We start from the raw sequence: 26,478 nt of genomic DNA on the forward strand, positions 1-26,478 counted from the left end.
GTCAATGTTACCACAGAGGCCAAAGATGTTAAATTAAAACATTCTAAGGGATTAAAAACTACATCCAGCCAAAACTGCATTTAAATAAAGTTTGTATTAGCAAAGGTTACCATGGCTTCCTTAATCATTAATGGATAAGTCTGAATGTTGTTATGATCTTAGCAAGACTCTGACCTATGCAAACAGACACAGAGGAAAACTGCAGAAAAGCGAGTCCTCTGTGGAAGTTCAACATGACTATGTGGGTCTTCCAGAAATTGCCCAAAATACCAATACCAGCATGACTGGCATGCCTGGTGATCTCTCCCTCTGTTTTACTTCCTTATATTCAGTTACCCAGTTTACTGCCGTAGTTGTAATTGCAAATGTCAAAGAACAATTATTTAACTACTTGCACTATGACAGTTAAAGTTGTATCTCAATCAGCTGGAAAAGCTGTACAGAATAATCCCCTTCCTGCCTTTTTTTATTCCGAAATTTATTCCCGTAAGAGATATTCAACACTTTAGATTTTTACACTGGAAAGTTTTCAGCCCTCAGGTACCTGTTTGCATGGCATTGGAAAGCGTCCTTCCTTCTCACATGGCATTTTCAGTTAATTCTTACAAATTAACAGAAGTGCATTGAGACTTGCAAAACTGTCATGTGCAAATTACTCCTTTGACAAAAAAAAAAACACCCCTCAAACTATGTAGTTCTTAATCCAGCATATAATTTAAATTACAACCTTCCTGCCATCATCCTATCATATAATTCTAACACTGGGTTGCACTAATGTTCAATAATCATTTAAAAAGACTATAAACACAATGGGGATTGATCAAGCTAATCAGCTTGTCAGTTTGACTTTTCATTTTATAGAAGTATGGAGCAGAGCAACACTCTCTGGATAACAAAGAAAAAAAAAAAAAAAAAACAAAACCAAAAAAACAACAAACTATGCAGAATAGTTTGCCCTTCAGGGGGCGTCATTATTCAAGCTAAACTTGCAAGGATGCTAAGAATATTCAGAGAATGCTGCTTTTTTTTTTATTCTGACAACATGCAGAAATGTTTAGCCAGAACAGGTTGTATCTTTGTTTTTCAGTGAGTAACTCTGAAGTAAATTATGGAGTTAGGAATCTGCATTTACTTCTTTAATTCAAGGTCCCACAGCTCTTACCTGATCATTCTCGAGGAGAGATCGGGCCCATTCATGTGCCTTGTACAATTCATGCCTGCGATCAGGTTTCTCCTGGAATCGAGGTATCTTTTTAGCAGGATCATCATTGCCAAAAGAAGGAGACTGTACTTTTGGTACTAATTTTACATCATCAACAAAAATAAAGGGTTTAAATATGGACCTGAAAGAAATGAGAATTACTGCTTGCAGTATTAAGAGATTTTATATGTTATTGAAACATTTACCTGGCTATTTTAAAACAAGAGATACAGAACAGCACAGGTAATTAATTCATCTACACTATGCACAGACTAGATTAAGGAGCTGATACTGGCCACGAGCAAAATAAATTTATCTGCTTTAAAAGAATTGGGTTTGCCAATTACTGTAAAATTTCATTACTCCTTTTTACCTATAGGCTTCTTCGGTCTTCTTCATGCCAGTTTTGCCACTTTTTTAGAAAAGTAGCACTGTATTCTTCTATTCAAGTTTCTTTTAACAAATCTCAGCATTCAGCCTCACATCCGTTTTTCTCCTCTGTTCACACTGCCATCTCTCCTTCTCCCTCCAGATTTAATTTCCATTAAAATCACAAACACACATTTGTGTGGAGCAAGGAAGATTACATACCTTGTTCAATATCAGAGGATCTGGCATATAACCAGAGAGAGAGAGAGACAGAGAGAGAGAGAGACAGAGAGAGAGAGAGAGAGAGAGAGACAGAGAGAGAGAACAAAACCCCAGCAATCCAGGATCTTAATTCCTGAGACTCTGAGAGGAGGTATTGAAAAAATGCATGGAGAACCTGCCTTCACTTTAGATACACAACAAAACAGCACCTTGCATTCTGCAATAATGCAGCTGCCAGAAATGCAAGACTTCTGCAGAACATGAGTAATAACCACTGCCTGCATACAGTCAGCAGGTTCACTGCTGCTAGCCTTTCCATCACTGTCATGAAGCCTTGCTGACAAAGAGTTTGAGACTCACTAGCTGCACTTAAAATAATGCTTTTCTTAATGCATTACATTGTAAAATAATGCAAGAAAGGCCTCAAAATATTTTTTTTTTTTACAGCTAGACTCTCAGTCTTTAAAAAGGACAGAAATCCCACCAAAACAAGATGAAGTCTTGCTCATTTTTATCCAAAAGGATTTACATGAAAGGATTTACATGAAGTCAAATACAAGTTTTGGTAAGGAAGCTCAAACTTCTCACTTAACCCTGAAGGTCTGAGTTGCATAATGCAAGGTGGGTGGAAAGTCCCTTTGGCAGGGATGACTTCTGTAGCACTTGGTAGCACCTAAGGCTTACTACCATTCCTGTTACAGGAATGACTGCCAGCTGTTCAAGGGCATAATTTTCTTCTTCCCGTAACCTCTTTACCTCAATGCAAGTGGCAGATCTCCTGAACAACTGCAAGTGGTTTAGTTCAGTTTCTGTGAATCCCAGGTGGATTCTGTTTAACACACAAGCTAATTCATTAGTTCTTTGATGATCTGGCCTGTGAGTTCCCTTATCTCCTCTGGTGCTTTCAACTAGAGAAGACATTATTTAAACTAACTAGGAATGGTCCCTCCAAAAAAAAAAAAAAAAAAAAAACCAAACAAAAAAAACCCACATACTTGGAATAGCTGGGAGTTGCAGATGTTTTGGTCTGTTAACATTTTGATGTCATACAAAGCTACCTAAGAGCACACACCCCCTCTTTGCTAGTTAAGAAACTTAGTTTCAATTTTGCACCCACCTGTTCAAGAGAGGTCACTAAAATGGTCCACAACCTCATCATCTCAACAAGAACCCACTGGGAAGCAACTATGCTGGAGCAGTAGTTCCTCCCTAAACTGCATTTCCTCTAGAAGCTCTGAATTTCGGCAAAGTTCCAGATCCAGCCTTTCAGCCCAGTGGTGCCCATTCACAATTGCAGCAAGATGCAGATCAGTAACATGTGACTCGTGTAGACTGCACACCACCAACTACTGATCACACTTCTGGTCAGAACATGCTCTTGAAGCACATTCCAATTTGGGTAGCAGAATTTGTTTACTATCTTTCAACCCATTATCTGCTGTCCACTCAGGGAACCCCAGTCCTGTGGCTTACCTTGAAGGGTCTGGCGTGCCAGTGAAGTAATGAACACAAGGAAAACTAGGGTCTTGAGGCAGAACAGACACTATGCTAGCTGTAGTAAGGAAAGATTCAGAGTCCACACAGACACCACTATCCTTGTCACGCAGGACATCAATCATAGCTTGTGCAGAAACGTCACCTATATGAAGGGGGGAAAAAAGAAATTACTAAGTGGTCAACAGCTTGAACCCCAGAGAACGGATTTAGCTTGAATGGGCTTTGGTCTAATATAAGCAGTGACACTTGACACGTGCACATCACAAGTCCCAGTTAATAGTTTCTATTTAAACAATGTAAACTCAGAATGAATTTGCCTAACTAGTAAAAGAGAACAGTAAGAAGCATTAATTAGGCAATACAATTGCTAGGTAAGGAGAAACGTCATTAAATGGTATTCTTCAGGAAGAAGGCCATCATGTCTGTAATATTGCTTTAGCAGTCACTGTGATCAGACTACTTACATAAAACACCCGTTTTCCTCTAGAAGCTCCCTCTACCCAAGTTCAGGCAGAATGGGAGCACCCTGATCTCTAACTTCTCATCTATTTCCACTAGCTCTCAGTCAAAATTTTGAAATGTCATCTCACATTCACAGTCCTAAAGCAGCAGACCTAGACTCTGATATTCTTCTCCAAACTACTATCTACAAGAATCCCCTGTTCTCATTCTATTTCCTACCTGTGTCGTATGACAGCTTTCTCCCCATGGCACCTCCATGTTTTCTTGCCTTGGCAGGTCGGGCTGCTTTCCCCAGCAACTCCTCAAACCCTGCACTGACTCATCCTTGCGTGCACGGGTGCCTCAAGACACCAGGAGGCATGGAATGACCCAGCAGTCTGCAAAATTTGCAGCCAATAGCCATCTGTCTTGTAGGGGCCCTCAGGCTTTTTAGTGCCATAATCCAGGTTTATTAAGACCTTTCACCTATGGTGCTTCAGAGTTACTGTCTGCCTCTCAGGCACAAACCACGCTCCATGTAATTCTACAGCCTTAGCAGGAACTCTTCATTGCAATAAATATTTCACTTCTACACTTTTCTTGACATTTGCCAGCATGTGAAAATGCTAACAATCTAGTAAATTCACATCTGTAGTAAAGGGCTTTTTATGAAAAGATCATTTGTATTATTTTTTCACACATGAGAGAGCAGACATGCCAGCCATGCACTGCTGGAGGCCAGTCATTTCAGAGCTATTCTGGCCAGCTGCAGTGAACTTAAGTCATTAATAAATTTTGGTCTGGAAATAAACCCTTCCTTTGACTAAAGGCAATTGGCACATTGTCTGTTCTGGTCACTTTGTTCTGCTCGACAATGAAAAACAGACTTCAGTTTGCAACTGACTTGCACTGCTCTTTCTTAAACTATGATCTGAATTTCTTCCCCAAAAGCCTAAGCAAACCTCCCAAAATATAGAATCCATTGAGCTCAAACTTTCATACAAGAGGCCTTTTTTTTTAATACTATAATTTTAGTATTAGGAAGAGCCACTATACTTACAGAAAGCACAAACGTAGTGGTACATCACATATATCAGAACAATAGGGAAGAAGGTTGTTTTATAACTGCAATTCTGTTTTAAAACCTTAAACCTGAGGGGAACATTAAGGACTTCATCCTAAATTGTTGCAAGTTTAGGGACAGTCTTCAGTTCTGGTCTTTCTTTCTGCATGGTTTACATGTAGAGGTATTCTCAATCACCTGTAGTTCTGGATAGAATGCCTGAAAGGAGGCAGTAGTGACAAAAAAAAAAAATCCTGCTGCACACACAAAGATGGTTCAACACTTACCACCTTGCTTTTCTAGGCTCTCCCTGCCAGAACAGCAGGCTAAATGGTCATCAGCAAGAGAGAACACTTCAGAAAAATTGAAGTCTGAGTCTCCATTCCACCAGCCCTGACTTCTCACATAATTCCTTAGTTCAGGATGCTCAGCATCAATTTTTGTAGTTAATGAAAGCTGATTGCAAATGCATTTCACCCCCTCTGTAGAAAGAGCCACATATTAAAAGAACATTAATACAGGTTTTCTGGGAGAAGCTGGAAGGACAATGCAATTTCAATTAGGAAACAAATTAAACCATCGGTGAGGATGTACATTTGGCATGACTGCACAACTACACATACACAGAATTATTAGTCACTGCAGGTTGCAGAGCTCAATTCTCGGTGCCCTACTTAGGTATTTACACTGCCTTGTGATTAATAGTACTATTTAGGCTGAATACCAGTTTGACAATCCGTGCCTCACACATTCCAACCATGAAGTCACAGTGGTCTCCAAATGCCAAAGGCACCTGCCTCATCTTTTCTCCAGTGGTGCACACCACTGCCACAACAAGGCCTGAGGTCTAACTTGATTTCAAAACATATTTCAGCAAAGCTGCATTTTGTTTAATAAATATTCTTTGCCCCTCAAAACTGAAGATTTAATTTGGAAAAATGTTTTTAAAAGTTTCATAATTGCTTTAAGCTTCCCAGTTGAAAAACAACTTTATCGTGAGCAGCAAGATAAGCTGAAATTAAACTTCATTTTTTAATCTTAAATTTTAAAATGGCATGAAGTAAAAAGAAAGTGTAAGTAACCTTCAAAGAAAATTAAAAGGCTTTTTATTTAGCTTTTCTCAAAAATGCCGCAGTGCTTATATCCATATATCTACAGCATGACTAACAGTGGCTGCTGCAGACGCTCCTCAGAGAGAATAAAGCAAATGTGTTGGAAGCCAGGGAAAGAGCTGATAAAGTAAATCTGTAAACTAAAATAAACCCAGGTCAGGAATTTGGCACAAACTTTTTCTTAAACAGAAACCAAAGTAGTATTTGTGAAAGTTATTAATACTGCCTTCCACAAAAGTAAGCTTGCTTTTGTAATGTCTCATGCGTGCAATTTAAATAATGAGTAACAACTTAGAGCAGGAAGTTCTGTGCAAAAGTCAACATCTTTCAGTTCTGACTTGTACTAGGTCACTGACAGTTTGTTCTGATTCACAAACACTGTGTCTTTCAGGGAATTCTCTTGATTTGAGCGATAAGAATATTTGTGTTTGTATCAAGCCAGGCAAGCCACTCCTTAAGAGCTCTTTAACTATTACATTTAGTAACTGGTGAAATAGCATTTCATGGTTTTGATCCTCCTCAAAAAAATGAAAATTTATCAAGCAAATACATTTTTCTATTCAGACTGAAGAACTGTAATAAGAAGGATTTTAAAGTGTTTATCCTTAAGTTACTGTGAAAGAGCTGCTTGATAAACATTCGCTATGAGCTTTACAGAACTGCAGCAGTAATATTAGAATCAGAACAACCCTGAGGACAGATTCAGGGAAAAAATGCCTTCACACTGGAGAATGACACATTTTCCCTGTTTTTAGTAGCACTTGTGCATCCATTTGAAGGCTTAAGAGGCACATTTATGGTTGCAAAAAAGAACCCCCCTGAGCAAAGTATGAAATATAGAGTCCTTACACAGCCAGCAGCCTTTGCTCCTGGCAGCCTTGGCAGGCTGCAGGAGATGGAAGCTACTCTATCCGTGGCTCACGGGGACCTCCTGAAGAGAAACGTGCTGGTAAAAATCAGAACAGAACTGCAGTATCATTTCACAAAGCTGCAAACAGCAGATGAAGGTAACAGTTTATTTGCTAGAAAGAAGGATGTGAAGGTTATACATTGCTGATGCAGCTAAAAGGGATAAATAAAAACACTGTTCTTCAACTATCAGGTAGGTCAACAGAAGGTGGCAGGCTGTCATTGCATAATCCTAGGAACCTCTGGAGCCAGCTGCTTTCTAGAATTTGGATTTTATCAGGACAGCATTATCATCCTTCCCTCCTCTATGTTTGGTATCTCTTTGTTCTAGAAGACTTCCTTCATCTTGTAGCTACCCTTAAAATGCAAGCTTTGCTTGGGCAAACCCCGTCTCTGCTAAGGTAAGCTGATTGACACTTACAGACTCATAGAATGGTTTGGGTTGGAAGGGACATTTAAAGGTCATCTAGTCCAATGCCCCTGCAAGGACCAGGGACACCTTCAACTAGATCAGGTTGCTCAGAGCCTCATCCAACCTGGCCTTGAATATTTCCAGGCATGGGGCTGGAAACATCCACCACCTCTCTGGGCAACCTGTTCCAGTGTTTCATCACCCTCATTGTAAAAAATTTCTTCCTTATATCTTGTCTAAATCTACCTCCTTCTAGTCTTAAACCATTACTTCTAGTTTTAAACCATTACCCCTTGTCCTGTCACAACAGGCCCTGATAAAAAGTTTTTCCCTGTCTTTCTTATATACCCCTTTCAGGTACCGGAAGGTTGTTACAGGGCCTCCCCAGAGCCTTCTCTTCTTGAGGCTGAACAGCCCAACTCTTTCAGCCTGTTTTCATAGATGAGGTGCTCCAGCCCTCTGATCATCATCTTGGTCCTTCTCTGGACTCACTCCAATACATCTGTGTCTTTCCTACACTGGGGGCTCCAGAGCCAGAAGCACTACTCCAGGTGGGGTCTCACCAGAGCAGAATAGAGGGGCAGAATCCCCTCCCTCAACCTGCTGTCCACACTTCCTTTGGTACAGCCCAGGATGCAGTTGGCTTTCTGGGCTGCAAACACACATTGCCAGGTCACGAGTCAACCAACACTCCCAAATTCTTCTCCTCAGGGCTGCTCTTAATCCATCCTCTGCCCAGCTTCTATTTGTGTTTGGCATTGCTCCAACCCATCTGCAGGACCTTGCCAGCCTTGTTGAACTTCATGAGGTTTGCACAGGCCCACCTCTGCAGCCTGTCAAGGTCCCTCTTCCCTCCAGTGCATCGACCACACCACACAGCTTGGTGCCGTCAGTGAACTGGCTGCAGGTGCACTCAGTCCCACTGTCCACGTCACCAACAAAAATGTTACACAGTACCGATCCCCAAACTGACCCCTGAGGAATGCCACTCATCACCAGTCTCCACTTGGATATCGAGCTGCAACTCTGAGTGCAGCCATCTACCTAATTCCTTATTTACTGAGTGGTCCATCTGTCAAATCCGTGTCTCTCCAGTTTAGACATAAGGATGTCATGCTGACCCTGTAGAAGGTCACCAAATTTGTCAGGCAAGATTTGCCCTTAGTGAAACCATGTTGGCTGTCACCAGTCACCATTTATTTTCCATCTGCCTTAGCATAGTTTCCAGGAGGATCTGCTCCATGATCTTGCCGGGCACAGAAGTGAGACTTACTGGCCTGTAGCTCCCCAGGTCTTCCTTTTTCCCCTTTTTAAAAATGAGGGTTATATTTCCCCTTTTCCAGTCAGTGGGGAACCTCACCAAACTGCCACTGCTTCTCAAATACAATGGATAGTGGCTTGGTAACTTCATCTGCCAGTTCCCTCAGGACCCACAGATGCATCTGATCGGCTCCCATGGACTTGTGCACCTTCAGGTTCCTTAGATGGTCTCAAATCTGCTCTTCTCCCTCAGTGGGCAGTTCATTCTCCTAGTCCCTGCTTTTGCCTTCTGTGACTTGGGCGACATGGCTAGAGCCCTTGCCAGTGAAGACTGAGGCAAAAAAGTTTGATCGCATGAACTGACAATTGTCCATCACACAACATTACACAGGATGGTGTTATTTTGTTGCTTTGGTACTTTCAAAGTTACACCTCCCTCCTCCCCACATCTGCTGCTTTCAGTGAAGTGGAAAGGAAGAGAATTGAATGGATCTGTCATAGCTCAAAGCATGGATGATAAAAATCCTCTTAAATGATCTGAATTTTTAATTGCTTCAAATGTGAGTAAGTTTTAAAAAGCCCTACTCTCATTAAAATAAAAATCCCTTCAAAACTAAAACAACAATTGAGAATAAATTAAATATACCTCTTAGACAATCATATGATATTAAGGCAGCACATATTTCCTGGCAAAGTTTTTAATAAGTTCAGCCATCAAGCCAGTGAAATCTAGAAGTCAGTTTGGCCTCTCTGGCTTCACACATACAGAAAAAGAAACCACCTGCAAGTTTAAAGAGCAAAAAAGTATTGTTTTGCAGTATCAGATAAGAAATGGGGATATGAGAGGACTGTATCTATTGCAGTAAACCAACCAGCAGCAGCCCATTCAATTTACCATCTAACACAAGCCCTTTTCTCAAAGCTATCAATGCTTCTCCTTCCCTCAATATTTTAGATTTGTAAGTAACAATCTGGGCATTAACTCCACCAAAACGACACTTGACACATTCCAAACAGTAAATAAATCTGGGAAAATACAACACTTACCAAAGATAAATGTTTAAGGATGATGATTATTACATAGCTTATGCATACAAGTAACAATCTCCAGCTTCACAGAAAATGCTAAGTCACATCAGTCAATGCAAAACAACATTTAAAAAACAAATAAGAGTAGTACAAATCTAGAAGGTTAAAATCAATGACTTAATCAAACACTTGCATAAATTTGTCACTTACTTAAACTCAGTGACTTTAAGACCAATTCTTCCAAGACAATTCTTTACAGTTATTTATAATGACAGAGAGGTTTGCTGTGAGTGATTAACTGACCTGTGATTTTTTCTGCTGCCCAGTACTTTCCAGAAGTCTCCAGTATCCAGGCTTCATTTCTGTCCACAATCAAAAATGCACTTTGGAAAGTATGGCATGAACTCCCATCTTCATAATAATTTCCACCTTGTCCATGCTCTTCCAACAGAGCAACTATTACATCCAACGCTTCTTTAGCTGTTGCACCTCTTTCTAGGCCAAGTCTATATGAAAAGTGTAAACCAGAAATTCAGATAGACACATAACAGTGAGGTCTCCGTAAGTTATTCATTTTAAAAATCAGCACTGATCTGGTTTTAAAATACAGAAGTGTCGGCTATGCCTACTGTAAGAACTCTCGCTTTAATGAGTTACTAGAAATACAGGATGAGATATTAAATTATTTAATTTGTTTCAAGTCTTTATTTTCTACACTGGTTCTTTATTCTCAAGCCTATCATAGCTTGTTTTTAGTTTTTTAAAAAAAAGAGTCCAATTACCAACCAATGACCTCAACTGCACTGTAAACATGTAATGCTCTGTTTATTATTCCATCGTCCCCCCCATCAGAATAAATCTGAAGGACAATTTGCAAAGGTCTTTTTAAAAAAACAGCTGTATGCAAACTTATTCTTCTGTACAGAAGAATGGGAAATTGCAAACTAGTATTACCAGAGATCAAAAAAGGGAAGGACCATTCAGTATGACAGTCTCTCTACAACCTCTCTTTCCCAATGCTCCAGTATTTAACCAGCCGTGGAAGCTAGATGTGTGTTATCCTTTGATGTATATTGCACACTGTAGGCAGCAGCATTTGTGCACAGTCATGCTTCAGTGTTGCAGTAGAGGCTTCCCCAAAAAATGTTTAACAATTAAACACCAGATACGGCTTTTGTCTGAACTAAGAGTAACCATATGTCTAAAAGAACATGATTTTAAAAGAAAGTTGGAGCAAAGCAAGGGTATTTTAGGGAAAAGTAAACTGAGGTACAAGAACAGGTTTTACAAAGTTACAGACAATTACTGTATCTTGCCTTGGATAAATGGGATTAAATAATCCCTTGGGGTAATTTACAGTCCTAACCAAGTCAACAACAAAAGCAGTAACCAGAAGAGTCCAAATCAGACCAGCAAATTATTCCCCTGGTTCCAAAATGCAATTGCTGGTAATGAAAAAAATGCAGTATTTCAAACAACAGCATATCCATGCCTCCATCTTTTGGGAGAGTTACCTGAATCAGTCTAAAATTTCTCGCTGTTAGTTGCGTCACCTTAATATTTTTCCTCTGTATTTATGTTTCTCTAATAGCAATATGGACAAAGTAATTTTGACTGATGGATAGTTCCAAGAAATTCACCTTTAAATTTAAGTACTATGCTAGCCCTTTCCATTTCCCTGGAAATCACATGACAAGAAAACACTACTACTCTGTTTCTTTCCTAAAAACTACAGCGCACAAATCAGGTCCTGATAACCTGAATACAAATTTGTTGATCTAAATACTTTTCAACGTGACCTCTGCATTGAGCCTGCTTTATTAAACAGTTGGCCACTATTAGCCTTATTTTAGGCTGAATTAGTGAAAGCAGTGTTTTCATCTCTCTCAGCAGCATCTATTTATCACTTAGTGACAAAGGAGAGCCAACTAGAATTTTAGATCCTAACTTAAAGTGACAATTTCTCCACCAACATAATCTTTGCATCTATAGAGTCTTTCCCTCTCATCTTGTTTCTCTTATTAGCTGCAACTTGTTTTGCATTGTCGTCTCCATTTTTAGTTCCTATGCATTTATATTAACCCTTCATTCTTTTCATCACTGGTGCAATCGCTTTTTCAGAGCAATACCAGATGCCAGTCTTCGCACACACCATAGACATTTAAAAGCTAGTCCAAAAGCATGTCTTATTATTCCCCAAAAATAGCTCCAAGAGTTGTCACTGCCACAGGTAAATGAATGGGCTGACAACTACCTTAGTGACCATACAGTCACTAGATTCAGTGATAATCTGCTCCTTTCTCTCCAGTTCATGACCAAAAGCACTAGGTTATAATTAGATCAAAACCTGCCAAGAGACATAACATCACAGTGAAACTTTTAATAATGTCTCCCTGAAATTTTGCTTCCAAGATGGTTATGGTCTAGCTTTCTCTGTCAAAACTACACCAGAGATTCAGGCTGAAGAAATATCTTTTAGATTTTTTTTTTTTTTGTAAATGGCTCCAACGTTACATTTATTTCCATTTAACAAAGGCCTATGCTCTGCCTTTGTTTGGGTGCTCCTATCTGTCAGTCACAAGGGGCAGCAAAAACCAAAGAAAAGAAAAAACCCTACCCTACACAACAACCACACAGCTCATCTCCACAAAACTGTAGGTCTGTCAGTTATCTCGGCATCAGTGCCCTGGGTAACTGCAGCAAAATCCTCCCACTAAGACAATCCAGAGTACCCTTCAAGGCGAGCAGGAAGAAAAGTTTTAAGTAACTTGAATTATTCATTAAGAAAATTTCAGTGACTTGGTACAATCCACTGCCTCAGTACCTCCAATATGCTATCACAGCATATTATAACCTTGTCAAAACAACATTATCTTAAGCGTTTCGACTTCACATCTCAGTTACAGATGCAGACTTTCCAAATGAAGTAACTAACATACATGATAATGACACTCTACTTTATTCAGTTTCGATGTCTCTAAGGAAAGAAATTGGTAAACAAATTAATACCATTTTAAAGAGCATTCTTGACTCCCTGCCAAGATTGGCATCTCTGTGTGGCTCTGAAAAAGTGATTGCACCAGCAATGGAAAGAACTAATATATGCACCTAGGGATTAAAAATTAAGACAACAATTCAAAAATAAGAGTGTGTTGTACTGCAGATGGGTAAAAAGAGGCAGAGCTGGTCCCAGCTGCTTCATTGCAGCCTATATGATTCATTTTGTACTCAATGGCTCTCTATTCTATGAGGGGATCCAAAACCGATAAGCTTATCAACTGGCCAAGTCTTCACAGTAAGAGAAAGAATCGCTTTGGCTGGAACAAGAGGCAGATGGTAGTCTGCAACACATCTCTAGTTCTCCTTGCCTGAAGTAGTCTCTGCATTCACACTACGGACAACTTCTGCAGATAAGAAGAAGAGAGGGAGGGTATTATCTACAGGTGATGATCACTGGTAGTTTATGACCAGCTTCTCCTTATTTTACTATCTCCTGATTTGTGATGAGGGCAAACCAGTATTTTGGTCACAGTTATTGCAGTCTCAAAATAAGCAGAACTGCATCTAAAGCAACAGTTTGTTAAAGTTTCAAAAGGATGGTAGTAGGAGGGGAATAAAAAAAAGGGTGGAGCTTGGAAAGTCACCTAATATATCCCTCTTCCTGACAAAAGCTTGTCCCATATTTTCTTAAGAGAGCCTCCCAGTCTATTCAGTCTCCACTGATGCAATTAAACTCACTAGTCTTCCCAGGTACAGCTTCTCCACAGATTCCTTCATTAATACAGAGTTTAGAGAAAATATCAGAGAGAAACATAACCCAAATTCCCTCATAATTTTCTCATTGGTCAGCTTCTACAGATCTCTGATAATATTTCTCATTTCCACTACTCATTCCCATTCTCTACAACTGCCTCATATTCCTCTTGATTTAGTAGTTGGAATCAGATACTGTATTTCTGCAGAGACATCATTAGAGTCACAAGAACATTCACAATTCCAGTTTCAGGCAGCTGTACACCTAACAACAACAACTTCTAACTCAAGCTACCCAGCTTACTTATGGGAATACTTTCCAAGGTTTTAATGCCCTCTTAAAAGTCAAGGTATCTATTTCCTATCCTCTACTCATAAAATTTGCTAACTCATTACAGGAGTATAGTAGCATGGTTTGACAGGATTTTTCTTGATTAACAGTCATTATTGTACATTTATCATCTCCTTGACATTTAAGTATTTTTTTCCCCTTCAGGAACTGAGGTTAAGCTGGTCTATAACCACAACTTTTTTTAACTCTATTAAGTATAACCACAACATTTAACCTTTGCCAGTCATCTAGAACCTCTCCCAACTTTCATTAGCTCTCAAGAAAAATAAGAATTCACCTGAAATTGGTTCAGCCCGGTCATTAAGTATCCCAGGGCAAATTCCAGCAAGACTCCTGGGTCTGACATTGGATTTGCTTAAATAAGGGGTCATTTTCCTGTTCCATCTTTAAACTAAACTGAGTCAATTGGCTCCCTTTCTCTTTGTAATAAGTTTGAAAAAAAAAAAAAAAAAACAAGAGAAAAAGGTGCATTTTCAGCTTTCTTCCGCCATCTAACTCTCCTTTAAATTCTCTTCACTACAAGAAGGTTGAGACTTACAGTGCAGTACAAGCCTTTTAGGCAGACAGCCTTCAAAGAACAGACTTACAGGAGTTTGTCAGCATTTAAATAAGGGCAATGGTTTGCATTGGAATGCATGGGCTGAAGTGAGGCACAGTAGGTTTTTTTATGCCTACAGTTGGCCATAAGCCCAGGATAAGCTTTTTAGGTCAGAGTAGGCTGGTGTACAGTGAGGGAGAATGAAGGGCACACCAGCAATCTGATGTTACAAATTAGTTAGGAGTTCCTTACCAACAATGTAATAATTTATCTTATCCTGCCAGAATAGCCGCTGCTAGACTGTAGGGTAGGTAGGCAGGGTAGGTTTAGTGAGCCCACATAGATTGGTACGTACTTGGTAGCCAAATTCCAATTCCAAGCATTTTAAGTGTTAACTCAGCTGTGTCTGGAGCTCTGCCTAGACAAGTCTCCTGCTTATATTGTCTTAAAATCTCCTAATGCCAGCACCACAAAGTTGTTACCCAGTATCATCACCATCTAAACTTCTGGTGTTTAAAAGACTGGTCACAGCTCAGCAAGCCACCCACCTGACAAGATCCATTCCAAGCAAGGCTTCAGATTCAGAAGCTGGTTCTCTGGTCACGACAGCTTCATTAGCCACACAGACTCCATGCTCGTTAGCTCCCATTTCTGCCCCCCAAAGCCAAGAGGGTCTGCTCAGCACAACAGCATGAGTCTTCGGCACCTGCTCAATCTCAATATATGTGCACTGCAGAGAGAGCAGGAAGAAAAAAAGCAGAACAGTTGCAAGCATTCTATTTAATGCTGTGACTGAAGTAACACCAGACTTCAGTGTATAGAGAGGACACATCATTAAAAAAAGTCCACATCTTGAGTATGAGTGGGGAATTCTTTTAAACAACATTCAACTGTTATGTTTGAACTTTTACATCTTTATATTGCAAAAGCTTGGGAAAATACATCTCTCTTGATAGTTGCAGGCTTCAAAGAGTCAAGCAGAACCTAAGTCCTAGAATCAGTGGAAAGCAGCAGTAGACAGACTGTACTGTTATGTTACAGTAAAGAAACACAGATCATATTTGTACATAGTAACAACATCAAACCATTCTACCATTTCACCTAAGCACAATCTCCAGTACTTTAAGTACATAGTGTAACAATGGTAACAGGACAAAGTACATTAAAAGGCTTCCCCCTCTCCCTTGCTGCCTCCCCTGCAGCTGCCCCCAGGACTGAAACTGCTAGTACAAAGAAGGAAAAAAAAAAAAAAAAAAAAAAAAAAAAGACTTGAAAAGATTCAGTGGAATGCTTTGATAAACAGTCACAGGAAATAAAACATAGGCATTGTTTTTGCTTAAAACTGATGTTTCTGCTATTTTAAATGGTCTACTGTAATCAGAGCTCTGTGGCTGCATTCTGACAAGTCAAAATGCAGAGGCAGGCTGGAGAGAAGTCACTGAAACTGCAAGGAAGAAAAATCATTCATTATCTTTCAAATATATTTAGTTTTCTCTTGCTCTAGGACTTAAAAACAAGCACTGTTTTCCCAGACACCGAGGAAGACAGCTTGATCCATCATTAGATCATCGGCTTGTACAAGCCAGAAGAATGGTCTTTACATTTTACTACTGAGGTCACACTAAGTTCTTCAATGACCAAAGTCCACAGAATTTTCTTCTGAGGAAACTGAAGCTGTCTGTGGTATTTATGAGACAGCTCATAGTGTTTAGCATTCCTGTTGTAACATCCTCCTTGCAGGAAGTAATCAGCAACATTTTTCTAGAGGAATATTTGGTCAGACATATCAAAGTGAGTAGGATGAGCAGAATGGACTTGTGGACTGAAAGCTGTTTGCCATGAAAATAAATGCTGTGTCTACATTAAAACCTAAAGGCAAAGGAATCAGTATAAGATCATTAGCAGTGAGAAGCTATTTTTTTTTCCTAACCTGTTTTCCCCCCTCTATGGATCACACAGCATGACCATCTTCAGCCTCCAGTCTTCAGCAATTATTTTTACAATAATACTTAGTCTACCATGCAATTAAAATGTATAACAGATCACCTTTGATCAGAAATGGCATTTTTAGAGTCCTTCACTCTGACCATGCAAGGACACAAGAAATGAGCTTGACACCTTCATTAGGAATTGCGTGCAAGCAGGTCAAACTGCCATCTTTCTATAAAATCAGGCAGACTATAGGTGAAATAAGAGGATGAATTCTCATGGACACATGATTGGAAAAGGAAAAAAAAAAAAAAGAAAAAGAGAGATGGGGAACTCTTTCATTCTAATGAATTAAAAATAGAGAAATAGAGTAGGGACATGCTTCCCTTCTCCTTTCTGCAAAGTGCTTAATTTTTGGTTTTGGCTTAGGCTGGAAGACCCCAGCAGGGACTTATCTGCTGTATTTGTTGGAGAAATATTTGACCAAGCTATCTGACCAAATTATTTATATAGCAAAACACTATGATTTTGTAGAGGCAGATTCCTCATCTATTGAGGTGCAACAACATCTGGCACTGGCCAAGACCTAAGATCCAACTAATAAAAACACTTTATACAGTTGACCCTTTGTTTCAGTTTCTAACTAAGCCATGCCAGAGCCGCCATTTCTTATCAAGACTCCTTCTCCATTCGAGCTGTCAGCCAGCAAATTCCATCTTTGACATTCTGTGCAAAATTTTTTCAGAGCTTTGTCACTGCTGCTTGGATTAGCACTTAATGCACGTGTGTGAGTGAAAAGAGAGTAACTATATTTCCTGGAAGTGGAAAGGAGCTGCAGGAGCAGGAAAAGGGGCTGGGCCAAGCACCTTCCCACATTACATGTGAAGACACAACCAGAGCAGTTATCGGGAGACAAGTTTGCAGCCAGGGGAGACACCAACTCCTGCACTACACAAATCCTGGCTTCCTGCATCTCACAAGTGGTCAGCCAGCTGGAGCCATCCTGCAGAGCCATCCAGGACATGAACCTTCTCAACTCTGCAGCAGGAAGCAAAAACCTAGACGCAGTGTGGAAGCGACTTCAGCACTCCATAAACCCCCACTCGCATAGCCTTCTCTGGCTGAATAGCCCTATTATACAAGCTTGCTTACACTGAGGCTTTGATTTTCTAGAAGGAAAAATGATGAGAACATTCTGAAAAGTGATAGTTAGGCTAAAAAAAATGCTGAATGTCTTTTCTCTGCAAAACATTCTGGCTATCCTTGCTACCAAACACTTATTACTTGGGGCCTCTTCCAAAACCAAGCATTTTCAAAGCTGCTACTTATTATAAAGATTTTATTGTCAATGGTAGCAGTAAGAAAGCAGAAAGATAAAATTGTTTGCTCCTGCTTGAAGGATTCAGAACGTTCTGAAAAAAAAACGTGCTTTTGCTTTGTAACTATGTAATCAGAGGCCAGAAAATATCCAGGGCCCCCTCTATGCACCTCTTCCATTTAGAACCACATTTCAGTCTGCAACTGGCTGAGCGCACCAGAGAGCCAGGGGGCCAGTAAACCAACAGAATACAGCTGCCACCTTCTATATCGTTTTTTTACATTCCCCAACTCAGCAAGTGAATGTGGATCATATCTTCATGCAGTTGTTTTCAGCTTCCATACAATAACTCATGTATATAGACAATGTTCAAGCCTTATTTATATAAATTGCCCTAGAAGACATAAATAACAGAAAACCATTCCAATCTGCTAGTAGCTGACAGGCCTTGTAAAACTACTGTTGACTTGATTCTTGTTCAACAATTCTTTGCCGTGGTTATTGACTGATGAAAAAGCCTTGATGAGATTTTACCTTCTCGTTAGAATTATTTACTTCAGGAAGCAGAAAAGTAGGCACTCAATAGGACTGATGTATTAAGGTAGGTGTTATATTTCTTAATAATAGATATGAGCTTCTCAAAAAATGAGGGTCCAGATGTGACAATAGATTATTTATTTTAAACATAAACCTCTCACTCTTCATACCTCTCCATCCCTCCTTAAAATAACATCAGAAAGCTCTTTTCCAGATAAAAGAATATTTTCATGCAGGAAACAGAGGAACTAGGCTATCCACCTGTAGCAAAACCACATCAACTCTAAAGGTAGGTCAACTAAAGCCAGGCACTGGATTTGCAACACAGCAAACCATTGCTACCTGTTCCACAGAAATCGGGGCATATGCTTGTAAAGGCTCAGATACTGAAGGACATGGTAGGGGAAAGACACCACCAGCCACCAAAAAACCTCACTGGTCACCAGATCTCTAGAAAGCGGAGCTCAGATTATGACAAGACTTCAGAAGCAAACACAAACCACAACCTCCCTGTCCCCTCTCCTGCACCCCACTGATCTGGCAGAAGCCTCCAGCACAACAGCATAGCAGCCTGTTCTACTGAGAGCTGTGCCAAACTAGGGAATGACAAATAAAACAGACATAAGGTACTGCTGTGATTCTGCTTGCTACCAACCCTGTCTTTAAAACACCTGAAGCACCCACCCTCAGCATTTCCTAACGTTAACATTTTTCTTTGGTATGAATGCTAAAAACAGAACAATACTGATACATTTGGTGGCAAAGGCCGTGAGTGAGTGGTGTCAGGCTCCATTCATTTGCTAGAACTCCAGCCCTGAAAGCAGCGTAATTGGCATTGTGCCCTGTGACAGTAAATTCCCATCAGAAAATATAAAAGGAAAGAACAGAGACTTCACATACAAGAGATGAAGCCAACAACTTTAAAAGAGAATTGAGCAGACTGGAAACTAATGATGTTTCTTTTATTTCACTTACAGTATCAAGAAAAGAATCTTATCATGGCAGTTCTAAGTATAGTGCAAGGCACAAATGTACCTCCCACCCTAGCTAGGGCATGCAGATATGCTGGAGGTATTCCAAAAGCGGATACGACAGTCATAGGCACAAGAGATTTCTTCTTTCATTAATGAAAAGAAACTATTGTGCAGATTCTACTGTACTGAGGCCGCAGAAGCCCGATTCCTAGCACCGTCAGTCAGGTCATTATGAAATATCAATGAAATCACATAGGCTTTGGCCCTGGATAACAAAGGCAATAGTCAGGGAGTGCTTTAGAAAGAAATGATCTTTGAAGAAGGGCATAAGATTCTAGATTACAGAAGAGATTCCCCCACACCATCCCCTCATCAGATCCAGGCTCTAACTTGGCATTAACTCTTTGCTTAACTACTTCAAGCACTGCTGTACTATAGCACATAAATGAAAATTGGTAAAATAGCTGTACTATTGTAGTAACTTGAGAAGTTGTGCCATGGCTGCTTTTAACCCCTTCCAAAAGAGGAACGGCAAAAATGCGATGAGGCAGTCTCACAGCCTGCTGCCTCCGTGGCAATCAAGAGATAGAGACTGACAATCTGGTTGGAACTGTCTAGAGAGGCGATTCCCCAGGTGACACAGGCTACCTGTGTCCTCTCATCACGGTAAAGTGGAAGACCAGAAAGATAGAACATGGTTCTTCAAGAAAGGCCCTCAGACCATCTCCTGTGGATGTGCTTGGTAGAATGTGTCTTACCTGTTTCTAGTCATTGCAACCAGCATCTGTAAAATTTGAATCTGTATGTTTCTGATCTCTACCATCAACATTTATATTGAAGACTAAGGATGATAGATTTTATTCTATAAAAGAATTAAAGAAGCTAGAAAAAGCTGAACAGTTCTCCTGTCAAAAAGCAGAACTATACACCCTTTGACCTACTCTAACCCACTCTGTTAAACCATCAAGGAGCCTCAGGCATGTGAGCCACAGCATGTCGAAATGTGCTCAACAAAATGAAATATAAAAATCTTTAAACAAATAAAATACCACAAAGTGTCGCAAGGCACCTAAGGCTGAAAACACTCTCTGGAAACACTATATGTCAGAGCTGATTTTAGCAGTCCAGAATTCACCTCTTGTTTTTTAAGCTACAAATCCAGCAGTTTCCTGGGTGATGAGCAAAAGTAAAACTGAAATAAGGATGAAGTTTATTAATTCATTTTTTTTCAAAATGGTAAGAAACAGATTTCAAAGAAGCCACAAAAAGCCCATCACAGAGATATCCTTGGACTGATTTCTTTGCTTGGTCACTTTGAAGTGCCTGCTCACACATCAGTTTTGCCACAAGTAAATTGTCTGGGTCAAGACAGGATAGTTGGCAGGTTTTTGCCCCACACAATTCCAGCACTCCTTCTCCTCTTCCTCTCTGTTACAATTAAAACAACAACAAAAAAAAGAACATTAAAGAGACTAAGAAAAAAAATTAGTTCATGGTAACCAGTTTTGCTTTGGTAGCAGAAAGGAGCAAAGAAGCAGCACTCCTACAGTAAAAACAGGGGCTTTGAGAGGGCAGAAACACTGAAGAGATTCTGGCTTCTACCTCTGAACCGCCGCTGGCTCATGCACTGTGTTACAAAGCAAAGTCAAACACATTAGTTTAAAGGCCACTGGCCTGCAATAGGGCAGAACAGAGAAGCAGCTCATGTTAGCCAAGCAACAGACTCTGCTGAAGGCAGCAACGTCTCTCTCTCTTTTGGTTACTGTCTGCCTGCATACTGCCTCTTCTCTATTGCTGTGCAAAGTTTAAAGCTTAGCTTAAACAAGGTGGCTTGACATAAGTCATCCGACTGGACGCGTCATGAGATAGGCTGCTTACACAGCCAGTTATCGGGTCTCAGCTGAGACGCAAGAAAAAGCAGCTTCCTAGATTATCTCTGAATTGTAAGCCTTTAAACTACAGCCTTTTTTATTTAAACCAAGTAAATGAAAAGTTTCATCATGGGCATAAACACCTGTGTTTCATCAAAGTTTCCTGCCAGTCAACACTTCTCCATGGAGCTATCAGTGAGGGTGCCTAGGTTCAAGTTGACAGCTGCAGTAACATGACTGTAAGCATGGTACTATTAATCTAAACTGGAGGCTTACCCAAGAGCAAATGCTCAGTAGATGCTACTGCTTGGCTCCTGTTACCAAATTCTGAACGTCTTACCCCTAGATATAATGCAGATAACCCAAACAGCTGACATAAGAGGGAATCGAAGTATATCAGAACTGAACTTCGACACTGGTATGATGCCTGGCCATTACGTTACAAAGTTAAGATACCTCCAGGTAATACAAAGCCAACTTTAATACAGTCAAAGTCTACTTTCCAAGTTTTATATCTATCTCGCAACACCACACAGAGATCCCTCATTTAGCTTCAGGTGAGCTTTTATGTCTGCAGTACTCAGAGCAATGCAAAAAATCTTACTGTCCCTCTGAAAACTCAGAGCAAGGGGAGGTAGGATGGTATCTTTAAAAAAAAAAAAACAACCAAACAACAACAACAAAAAACCCAACCCCAAAACTATTAAAAAAAAACAACTAAGGCATAACTGTGCCACTAAGTTTTAGAGAACACAAAATTCCTCCTACCCCACAGAGGGTTGGCTTTAAGCCCAGAAGAGTGTTTAATACCAACATATTAGAAAAAAAATTTGCATATTCCACAATTTGATAGACTTTGTTGTAGACCACCCTTGCTATTTTTCCTCCTTCCACTCCCCCATAAGAAATTGCATGCTATTAAGAAAAAAGAGGTTTTACAGCTCTATCATTGAAACACGCAATCATGACTCTTTTCAGTATTTTCAGATCATGGATAAATGGTCAAATTAGAAGAAAAGGAGGTTGATCTAAAAGGAAAAAAAAAAAATCCACCTGGAAAATTCAGCTAACACTCATCCACTCAAGACTTCTTCAAAGAAAGAAAACCACAGCAAGCAGCAGGTTACTACAGAACAAGAGAAATCTAGTCAGTAAAATCTACCTTAAAAATAAGACAGAGGGGCTTGTATCTTAAAACACACACAGCATTAATTCTCACTAACATATGAAAAATTCTTAAAATCTACATCTGGGGAAAAAAGAACACACTTACTTTTAGTAGAGGAATTCAAAAAAGGATCATATTTACGTTTAAGGGAGCAATATTTCACCTGCGTGCACAAGTTTATTAGACTGACCACTACAAGGAAGAGTACTGACCAGCATCTGCCACTGCAAAATTACAATGCAAAACAAGAACAAACTTTCTGAGAGTTGTCAAACACACACACAGAGCAGACCTTCATGAAAAGCCTCATTGTTCAGGGTCTTGGGAACCTGCTGACATGGAGGGAAGGAATTATGTTGATGAGTTCGCTGCAGCGTTACTTGTCTGGTAGATTGGGCCACAAAGACCAAGCTTAAAATGACTTGCAGATTTTACTGAATTGCCTTGTTTAAGGCTCTGCCTCAAACTAGCTGATAGCTACATAGCATAGCCTGCCTGATTCCTTTATGGCAATAATCTAGCTGAACTACCGTGCCATTTTTGGTTACGTTGTGCATTATCACACTTACAAATGTGAGCAGCACTGAACATAAATAGGATACAGACTTCCTAAGAGAGTCTTATAAAACAACCCATGTTGTTAAGTGTATTGAAAACCACCTCTTAACAGAAATTCAGAATGTGAGTGACAGTCGTGGAGAAGTAATCAAAATTTGATACATTACCTGCAAAGAATAGAATATAATTCCACCATCATTGCCCATGAAGGTAAAGGATCATGGATCTAACATAAGAAACCAATAAAAATGTAGAATATGGAATGGAGTGAAAAGCTATTCATTCGGGGAAAAAAGGAAAAAAAAGAAATGCTAGGATGGATGACAGGAACAATTTAGTCAGAGGCACAAAGGATTACTGACTTAGGAAAACAGTAGCATGAAATTAGTCAATCACATTTTTCCATTTGCAAAATACCATATATTTACTTTGCTAAGATCTGTTTTGTTAGTTTTATAAAGCACAACTGAAGGAAAGCTGTAGCAAGAAAAACCCCCACTCAACGATAACTGAACTGCTGGCAGTTTTCATGGGTTTTAAAGAGCAAAGTAATAATTCTGAATATAGTCAAAGGCTTTGACATTCCTTTCCACTCCCCCTATTAGCTAATTACGTCTGACAACTCAGTAAATTTGCTTAAAAGGTGGATAAAGTGTTGTATGCCTGCTACTTAAAAAACATAAAGCAGCTGAATTCAAGCCCTTCCTTCAAAGCTTTTCTTAGCTTTTAGAGGCACCACTAACAGTACACTGGGTATTAACAGGCTTTGCACAAGCTCTGCCTGTAAGTAAGCATGCATTTGTCTAAGACAAGGGCAGTGTCTTAGAGACATTCCTACCATAGGGGAAATACACACATTTCAGCTAATTAGCAAAAGCTGAAGACCTTACTTTTGTTCTGCTATCACAAAAAGTTAGCATATTTGAAAATGCCATCTTCTCATTCACTAGTGTCCTCAAGTTCATAGAACAGCAAAATCTAGAAGCAAATCTAGCAGCCTAAAACTTAAATTGTAGAGTTTTTACTGATTCAGTCCATCATTCACAATTCCTACAGCAAAGGGGATTGTTACGATACTTTTTGAAAGACCTTTGAAGTGGCCAGTTTAAAAAGAAAATTCAAAAAAAAAAAAGAAAGGTTTATTTCTAAAGATAATTACTCTACAACACTGATATTTGATAGACTTGTTTGATTGAACACGCACTCACTCTCTGTGAAGATGGAAAAAAATCTTGAACCTTAAAGAGAAACTAACAAGTACACCTATGCTTCAGTGTGTCCAAAGGAGAGCAGTTAAAGGACTGTGCAAAGCTAAAAGACAGCCCTTAGACTCAATAAAACAATTAAAATCAGTATCTTGTTTTAACTAACTTACTCTACTCAAAATATCCATAAGGGTTTGGTTGTTTTCTTTTGTTTTTTAAACACATTCACAACAACTACCACTGAGTATGATAAAGATGCAGTGACAAGCGATTGCTTGCACTCCTCCCAGAGCAACTGAACATGTTTTTATTTTGTGCTGGGAGGAAATAGGACGAATTCTGGTAAACATCTAGAGTCTGTATGTTTCTGTACAGCACTCTACTCGCAAAACCTCTGGCTAGCTAATGAAGAATTATGCAGTAGCATAGACTAGGAGAAGCCAATGCACCCATCTAATTAGGGCTTAAGCCCCTACTTTAGGGGAAAAAAAAAAAAACAACAAGGTATTAGTCCACTCCAGTCTCTTATATAAAAGTGCATCTTCACCATATGGCAACAAAACTTTACCTTCATTAAAAAAAATAATTAATTAACATTTATGGGGAAGGTTTGCAGAACAGATCTATAAATTGCAGTGTGCTAGGCAAAGGGATTGTGCTTCCCACTTTCAAAATGACTGGCAAAAGCGTCCAGTCCATAACTGATTCTATAAAAGGCATTACACTGGTTAATCATTGAGTGGGAGAGGGATCATAGTACATTATATGAGGCTTAATAATACCCTTCAGCAAATTATGACAATCTCATCAAAGAATAAGATACGGGGCAAAGAGACCAAAAGAATCAAGTACTCTAACATTAAGCTCTTACAAAGTATCCTCTTTTAAGGATACAAACAGTCCAGAAGCAGCTTTTGGAAGCTGCTCTTCCACAGTAACAGGTTTTTTCATTTCCAGTTCTATGAAGCTTTAAAAAAACCTGCTCTGAAGCTTTTTTCTGGTCTTATTGTCACACTTGTGTTCCGTATACTAGCACAGGTCTACAACAGTGCTGCCAATACAGCACTGGAATTAACAGTGCTTAGTGCTTTTAGACAGAGGGAGGAAATTTCTTCATATCCAATATTAAACCATTTAATAATGCACAAGTTATACTACATGTTGGTAGCAACAGGAATCAAGACAACATTAACTGTTAGAAAAAGCATCAAATACTCTGAAATTTGGAAGTTATCCTACTTGAAAGACAGAATTAAAGCTAGCACTGGCCTCAGGATCTCTTCTGGTGAAGCAACAACTATGATATTCGTAAAGGATGTGTAGGGGGGAGATACCAACCTGGTGTAGAACACCTACTGTTCAAAGCCTTCTGCATAGCTATGGGAACAGGAGGAAGCTGAATGCAGGGAACCCCATAGCACCTGCTTTCCCATTTGCCAGCTAGAGCAAGAACCTGTGGACTCTAAAAGCTCCTGACAGTGCAGATGAGGGTCTGTGTTCTCTGCTAAAACAGCTACCTCCACCAATCTCTGTCTTTCCATCTGCTGTCTCAGTCTCTTGATTCCACCTTCACTCTACACTTTCCTGTCTTCCTTTTTCACTTGTCCCCTTGCTTCACCCTTCACATCTGCTTATCCTTTCATTTCTCCTGTCGTTAAAGTAAGGCTGCAGTAACAGACTATAACTAAAATTACTTCCAGCAGGGTCCCTTTAAATTTGCATCCATGGCATCAGAATCCAGCTTCAGGACTCCACATCCAGCCTGGATTCAGAGAGAAGCCACAGCGCTGAAAACTGACCATGATGTAGATGCCTCAGCTGCAGAACATGTCATCAAAGCCAACTGTATGTAAAAGAGTTATGTTTGGCTTATAAAGCTTATGCTCTTGTTTTCCTCCTCTCACATTCGCTTATTAGAGCACAAGTTCTTTGAGGCAGAGATTTCCGGCTACACGTTTTACAACATGCCTAGTGTAGTTAGGCCCCATTACAACTGTCAAACAACCACCATGAATTAAAAGAATTCACTCTGCAAGTGACAAACTTTGAAAATTTGCTTGTAGTTCCAGTCAGCCAGGATAATTTTCCCTTAAAAGGAAAAGGTAAGCAACAGGCTACACAGTGCAAGAATCTGAGATGTGAAGAGTTCAGCCTGTCTGCTGGAGGAAGTACAGATCACGGATTTTTCCTCAATTAAACAGAAAAGTTACATTCTGAGTTTCACTTTCAAAAATCTTGTCTCCTCTGTACTCAAGAGAGGTTTGAGTGAAGGGAACAAGGACTCCATAATCTGACAAGAAAACAAGACAACATTAATTTCTTCCAATAATAGTCATTTCTCACCGCTTGAATTAACAGTTCACCCTTACCTCAACTTTGCTTCCTGGATCATGAGCTGCGGCAGCAAAGTAGACCACCTCCTGTACTTCATCCCTAGGCCGTGCAGAGTTCTTTCCAAACACCACCAGCCCATCTTTAGAACATGGGGGAAAGGCTACAAAACAGTAACTTGGGGGAGCTGCAGCCATTCTAGAAAGGAAAGGAGGAGTAAACAAACAGAAATAGTGTTTGCTGAACTCATAACTACATGCATTAGAGAATCATTCAGTCTATCGCTATTTGTTGTAGCTAAGAGACAATGCATTCCCATCTGTCAGCTGATTGTGCAACGACTCAGGGGAAGCTTATCTGGATTCAATAAAAAGAATTATAGTCATTTTCAGACATTTTTCACCCAAGGCTTGTGGGGGAATAAAGAGG

General features: G+C 39.7%; 1 protein-coding gene across 3 annotated transcripts in view; it reads right to left on the bottom strand.

Moving 5' to 3' along the window:
- The window catches only part of SCRN1 (secernin 1), a 41,759-nt gene that overhangs the window by 3,495 nt on the left and 11,786 nt on the right, over positions 1 to 26,478 (bottom strand). For all 3 annotated transcript variants that reach the window (XM_086742598.1, XM_086742597.1, XM_086742596.1), the window contains exons 2-7: positions 26,088 to 26,247; positions 14,707 to 14,888; positions 9,819 to 10,021; positions 5,081 to 5,275; positions 3,266 to 3,431; positions 1,163 to 1,343 (exon numbers count right to left, since the gene is read on the bottom strand). In XM_086742598.1, the coding sequence (XP_086598724.1) occupies positions 1,163 to 1,343; positions 3,266 to 3,431; positions 5,081 to 5,275; positions 9,819 to 10,021; positions 14,707 to 14,888; positions 26,088 to 26,246 (1,086 nt within the window). In that variant the 5' untranslated portion in view covers position 26,247. The remainder of the gene's footprint in view (positions 1 to 1,162; positions 1,344 to 3,265; positions 3,432 to 5,080; positions 5,276 to 9,818; positions 10,022 to 14,706; positions 14,889 to 26,087; positions 26,248 to 26,478) is intronic.

Source organism: Chlamydotis macqueenii, chromosome 2 (assembly GCF_036417535.1).
Source record: "Chlamydotis macqueenii isolate bChlMac1 chromosome 2, bChlMac1.mat, whole genome shotgun sequence".
NCBI classification, from domain to species: domain Eukaryota; kingdom Metazoa; phylum Chordata; class Aves; order Otidiformes; family Otididae; genus Chlamydotis; species Chlamydotis macqueenii.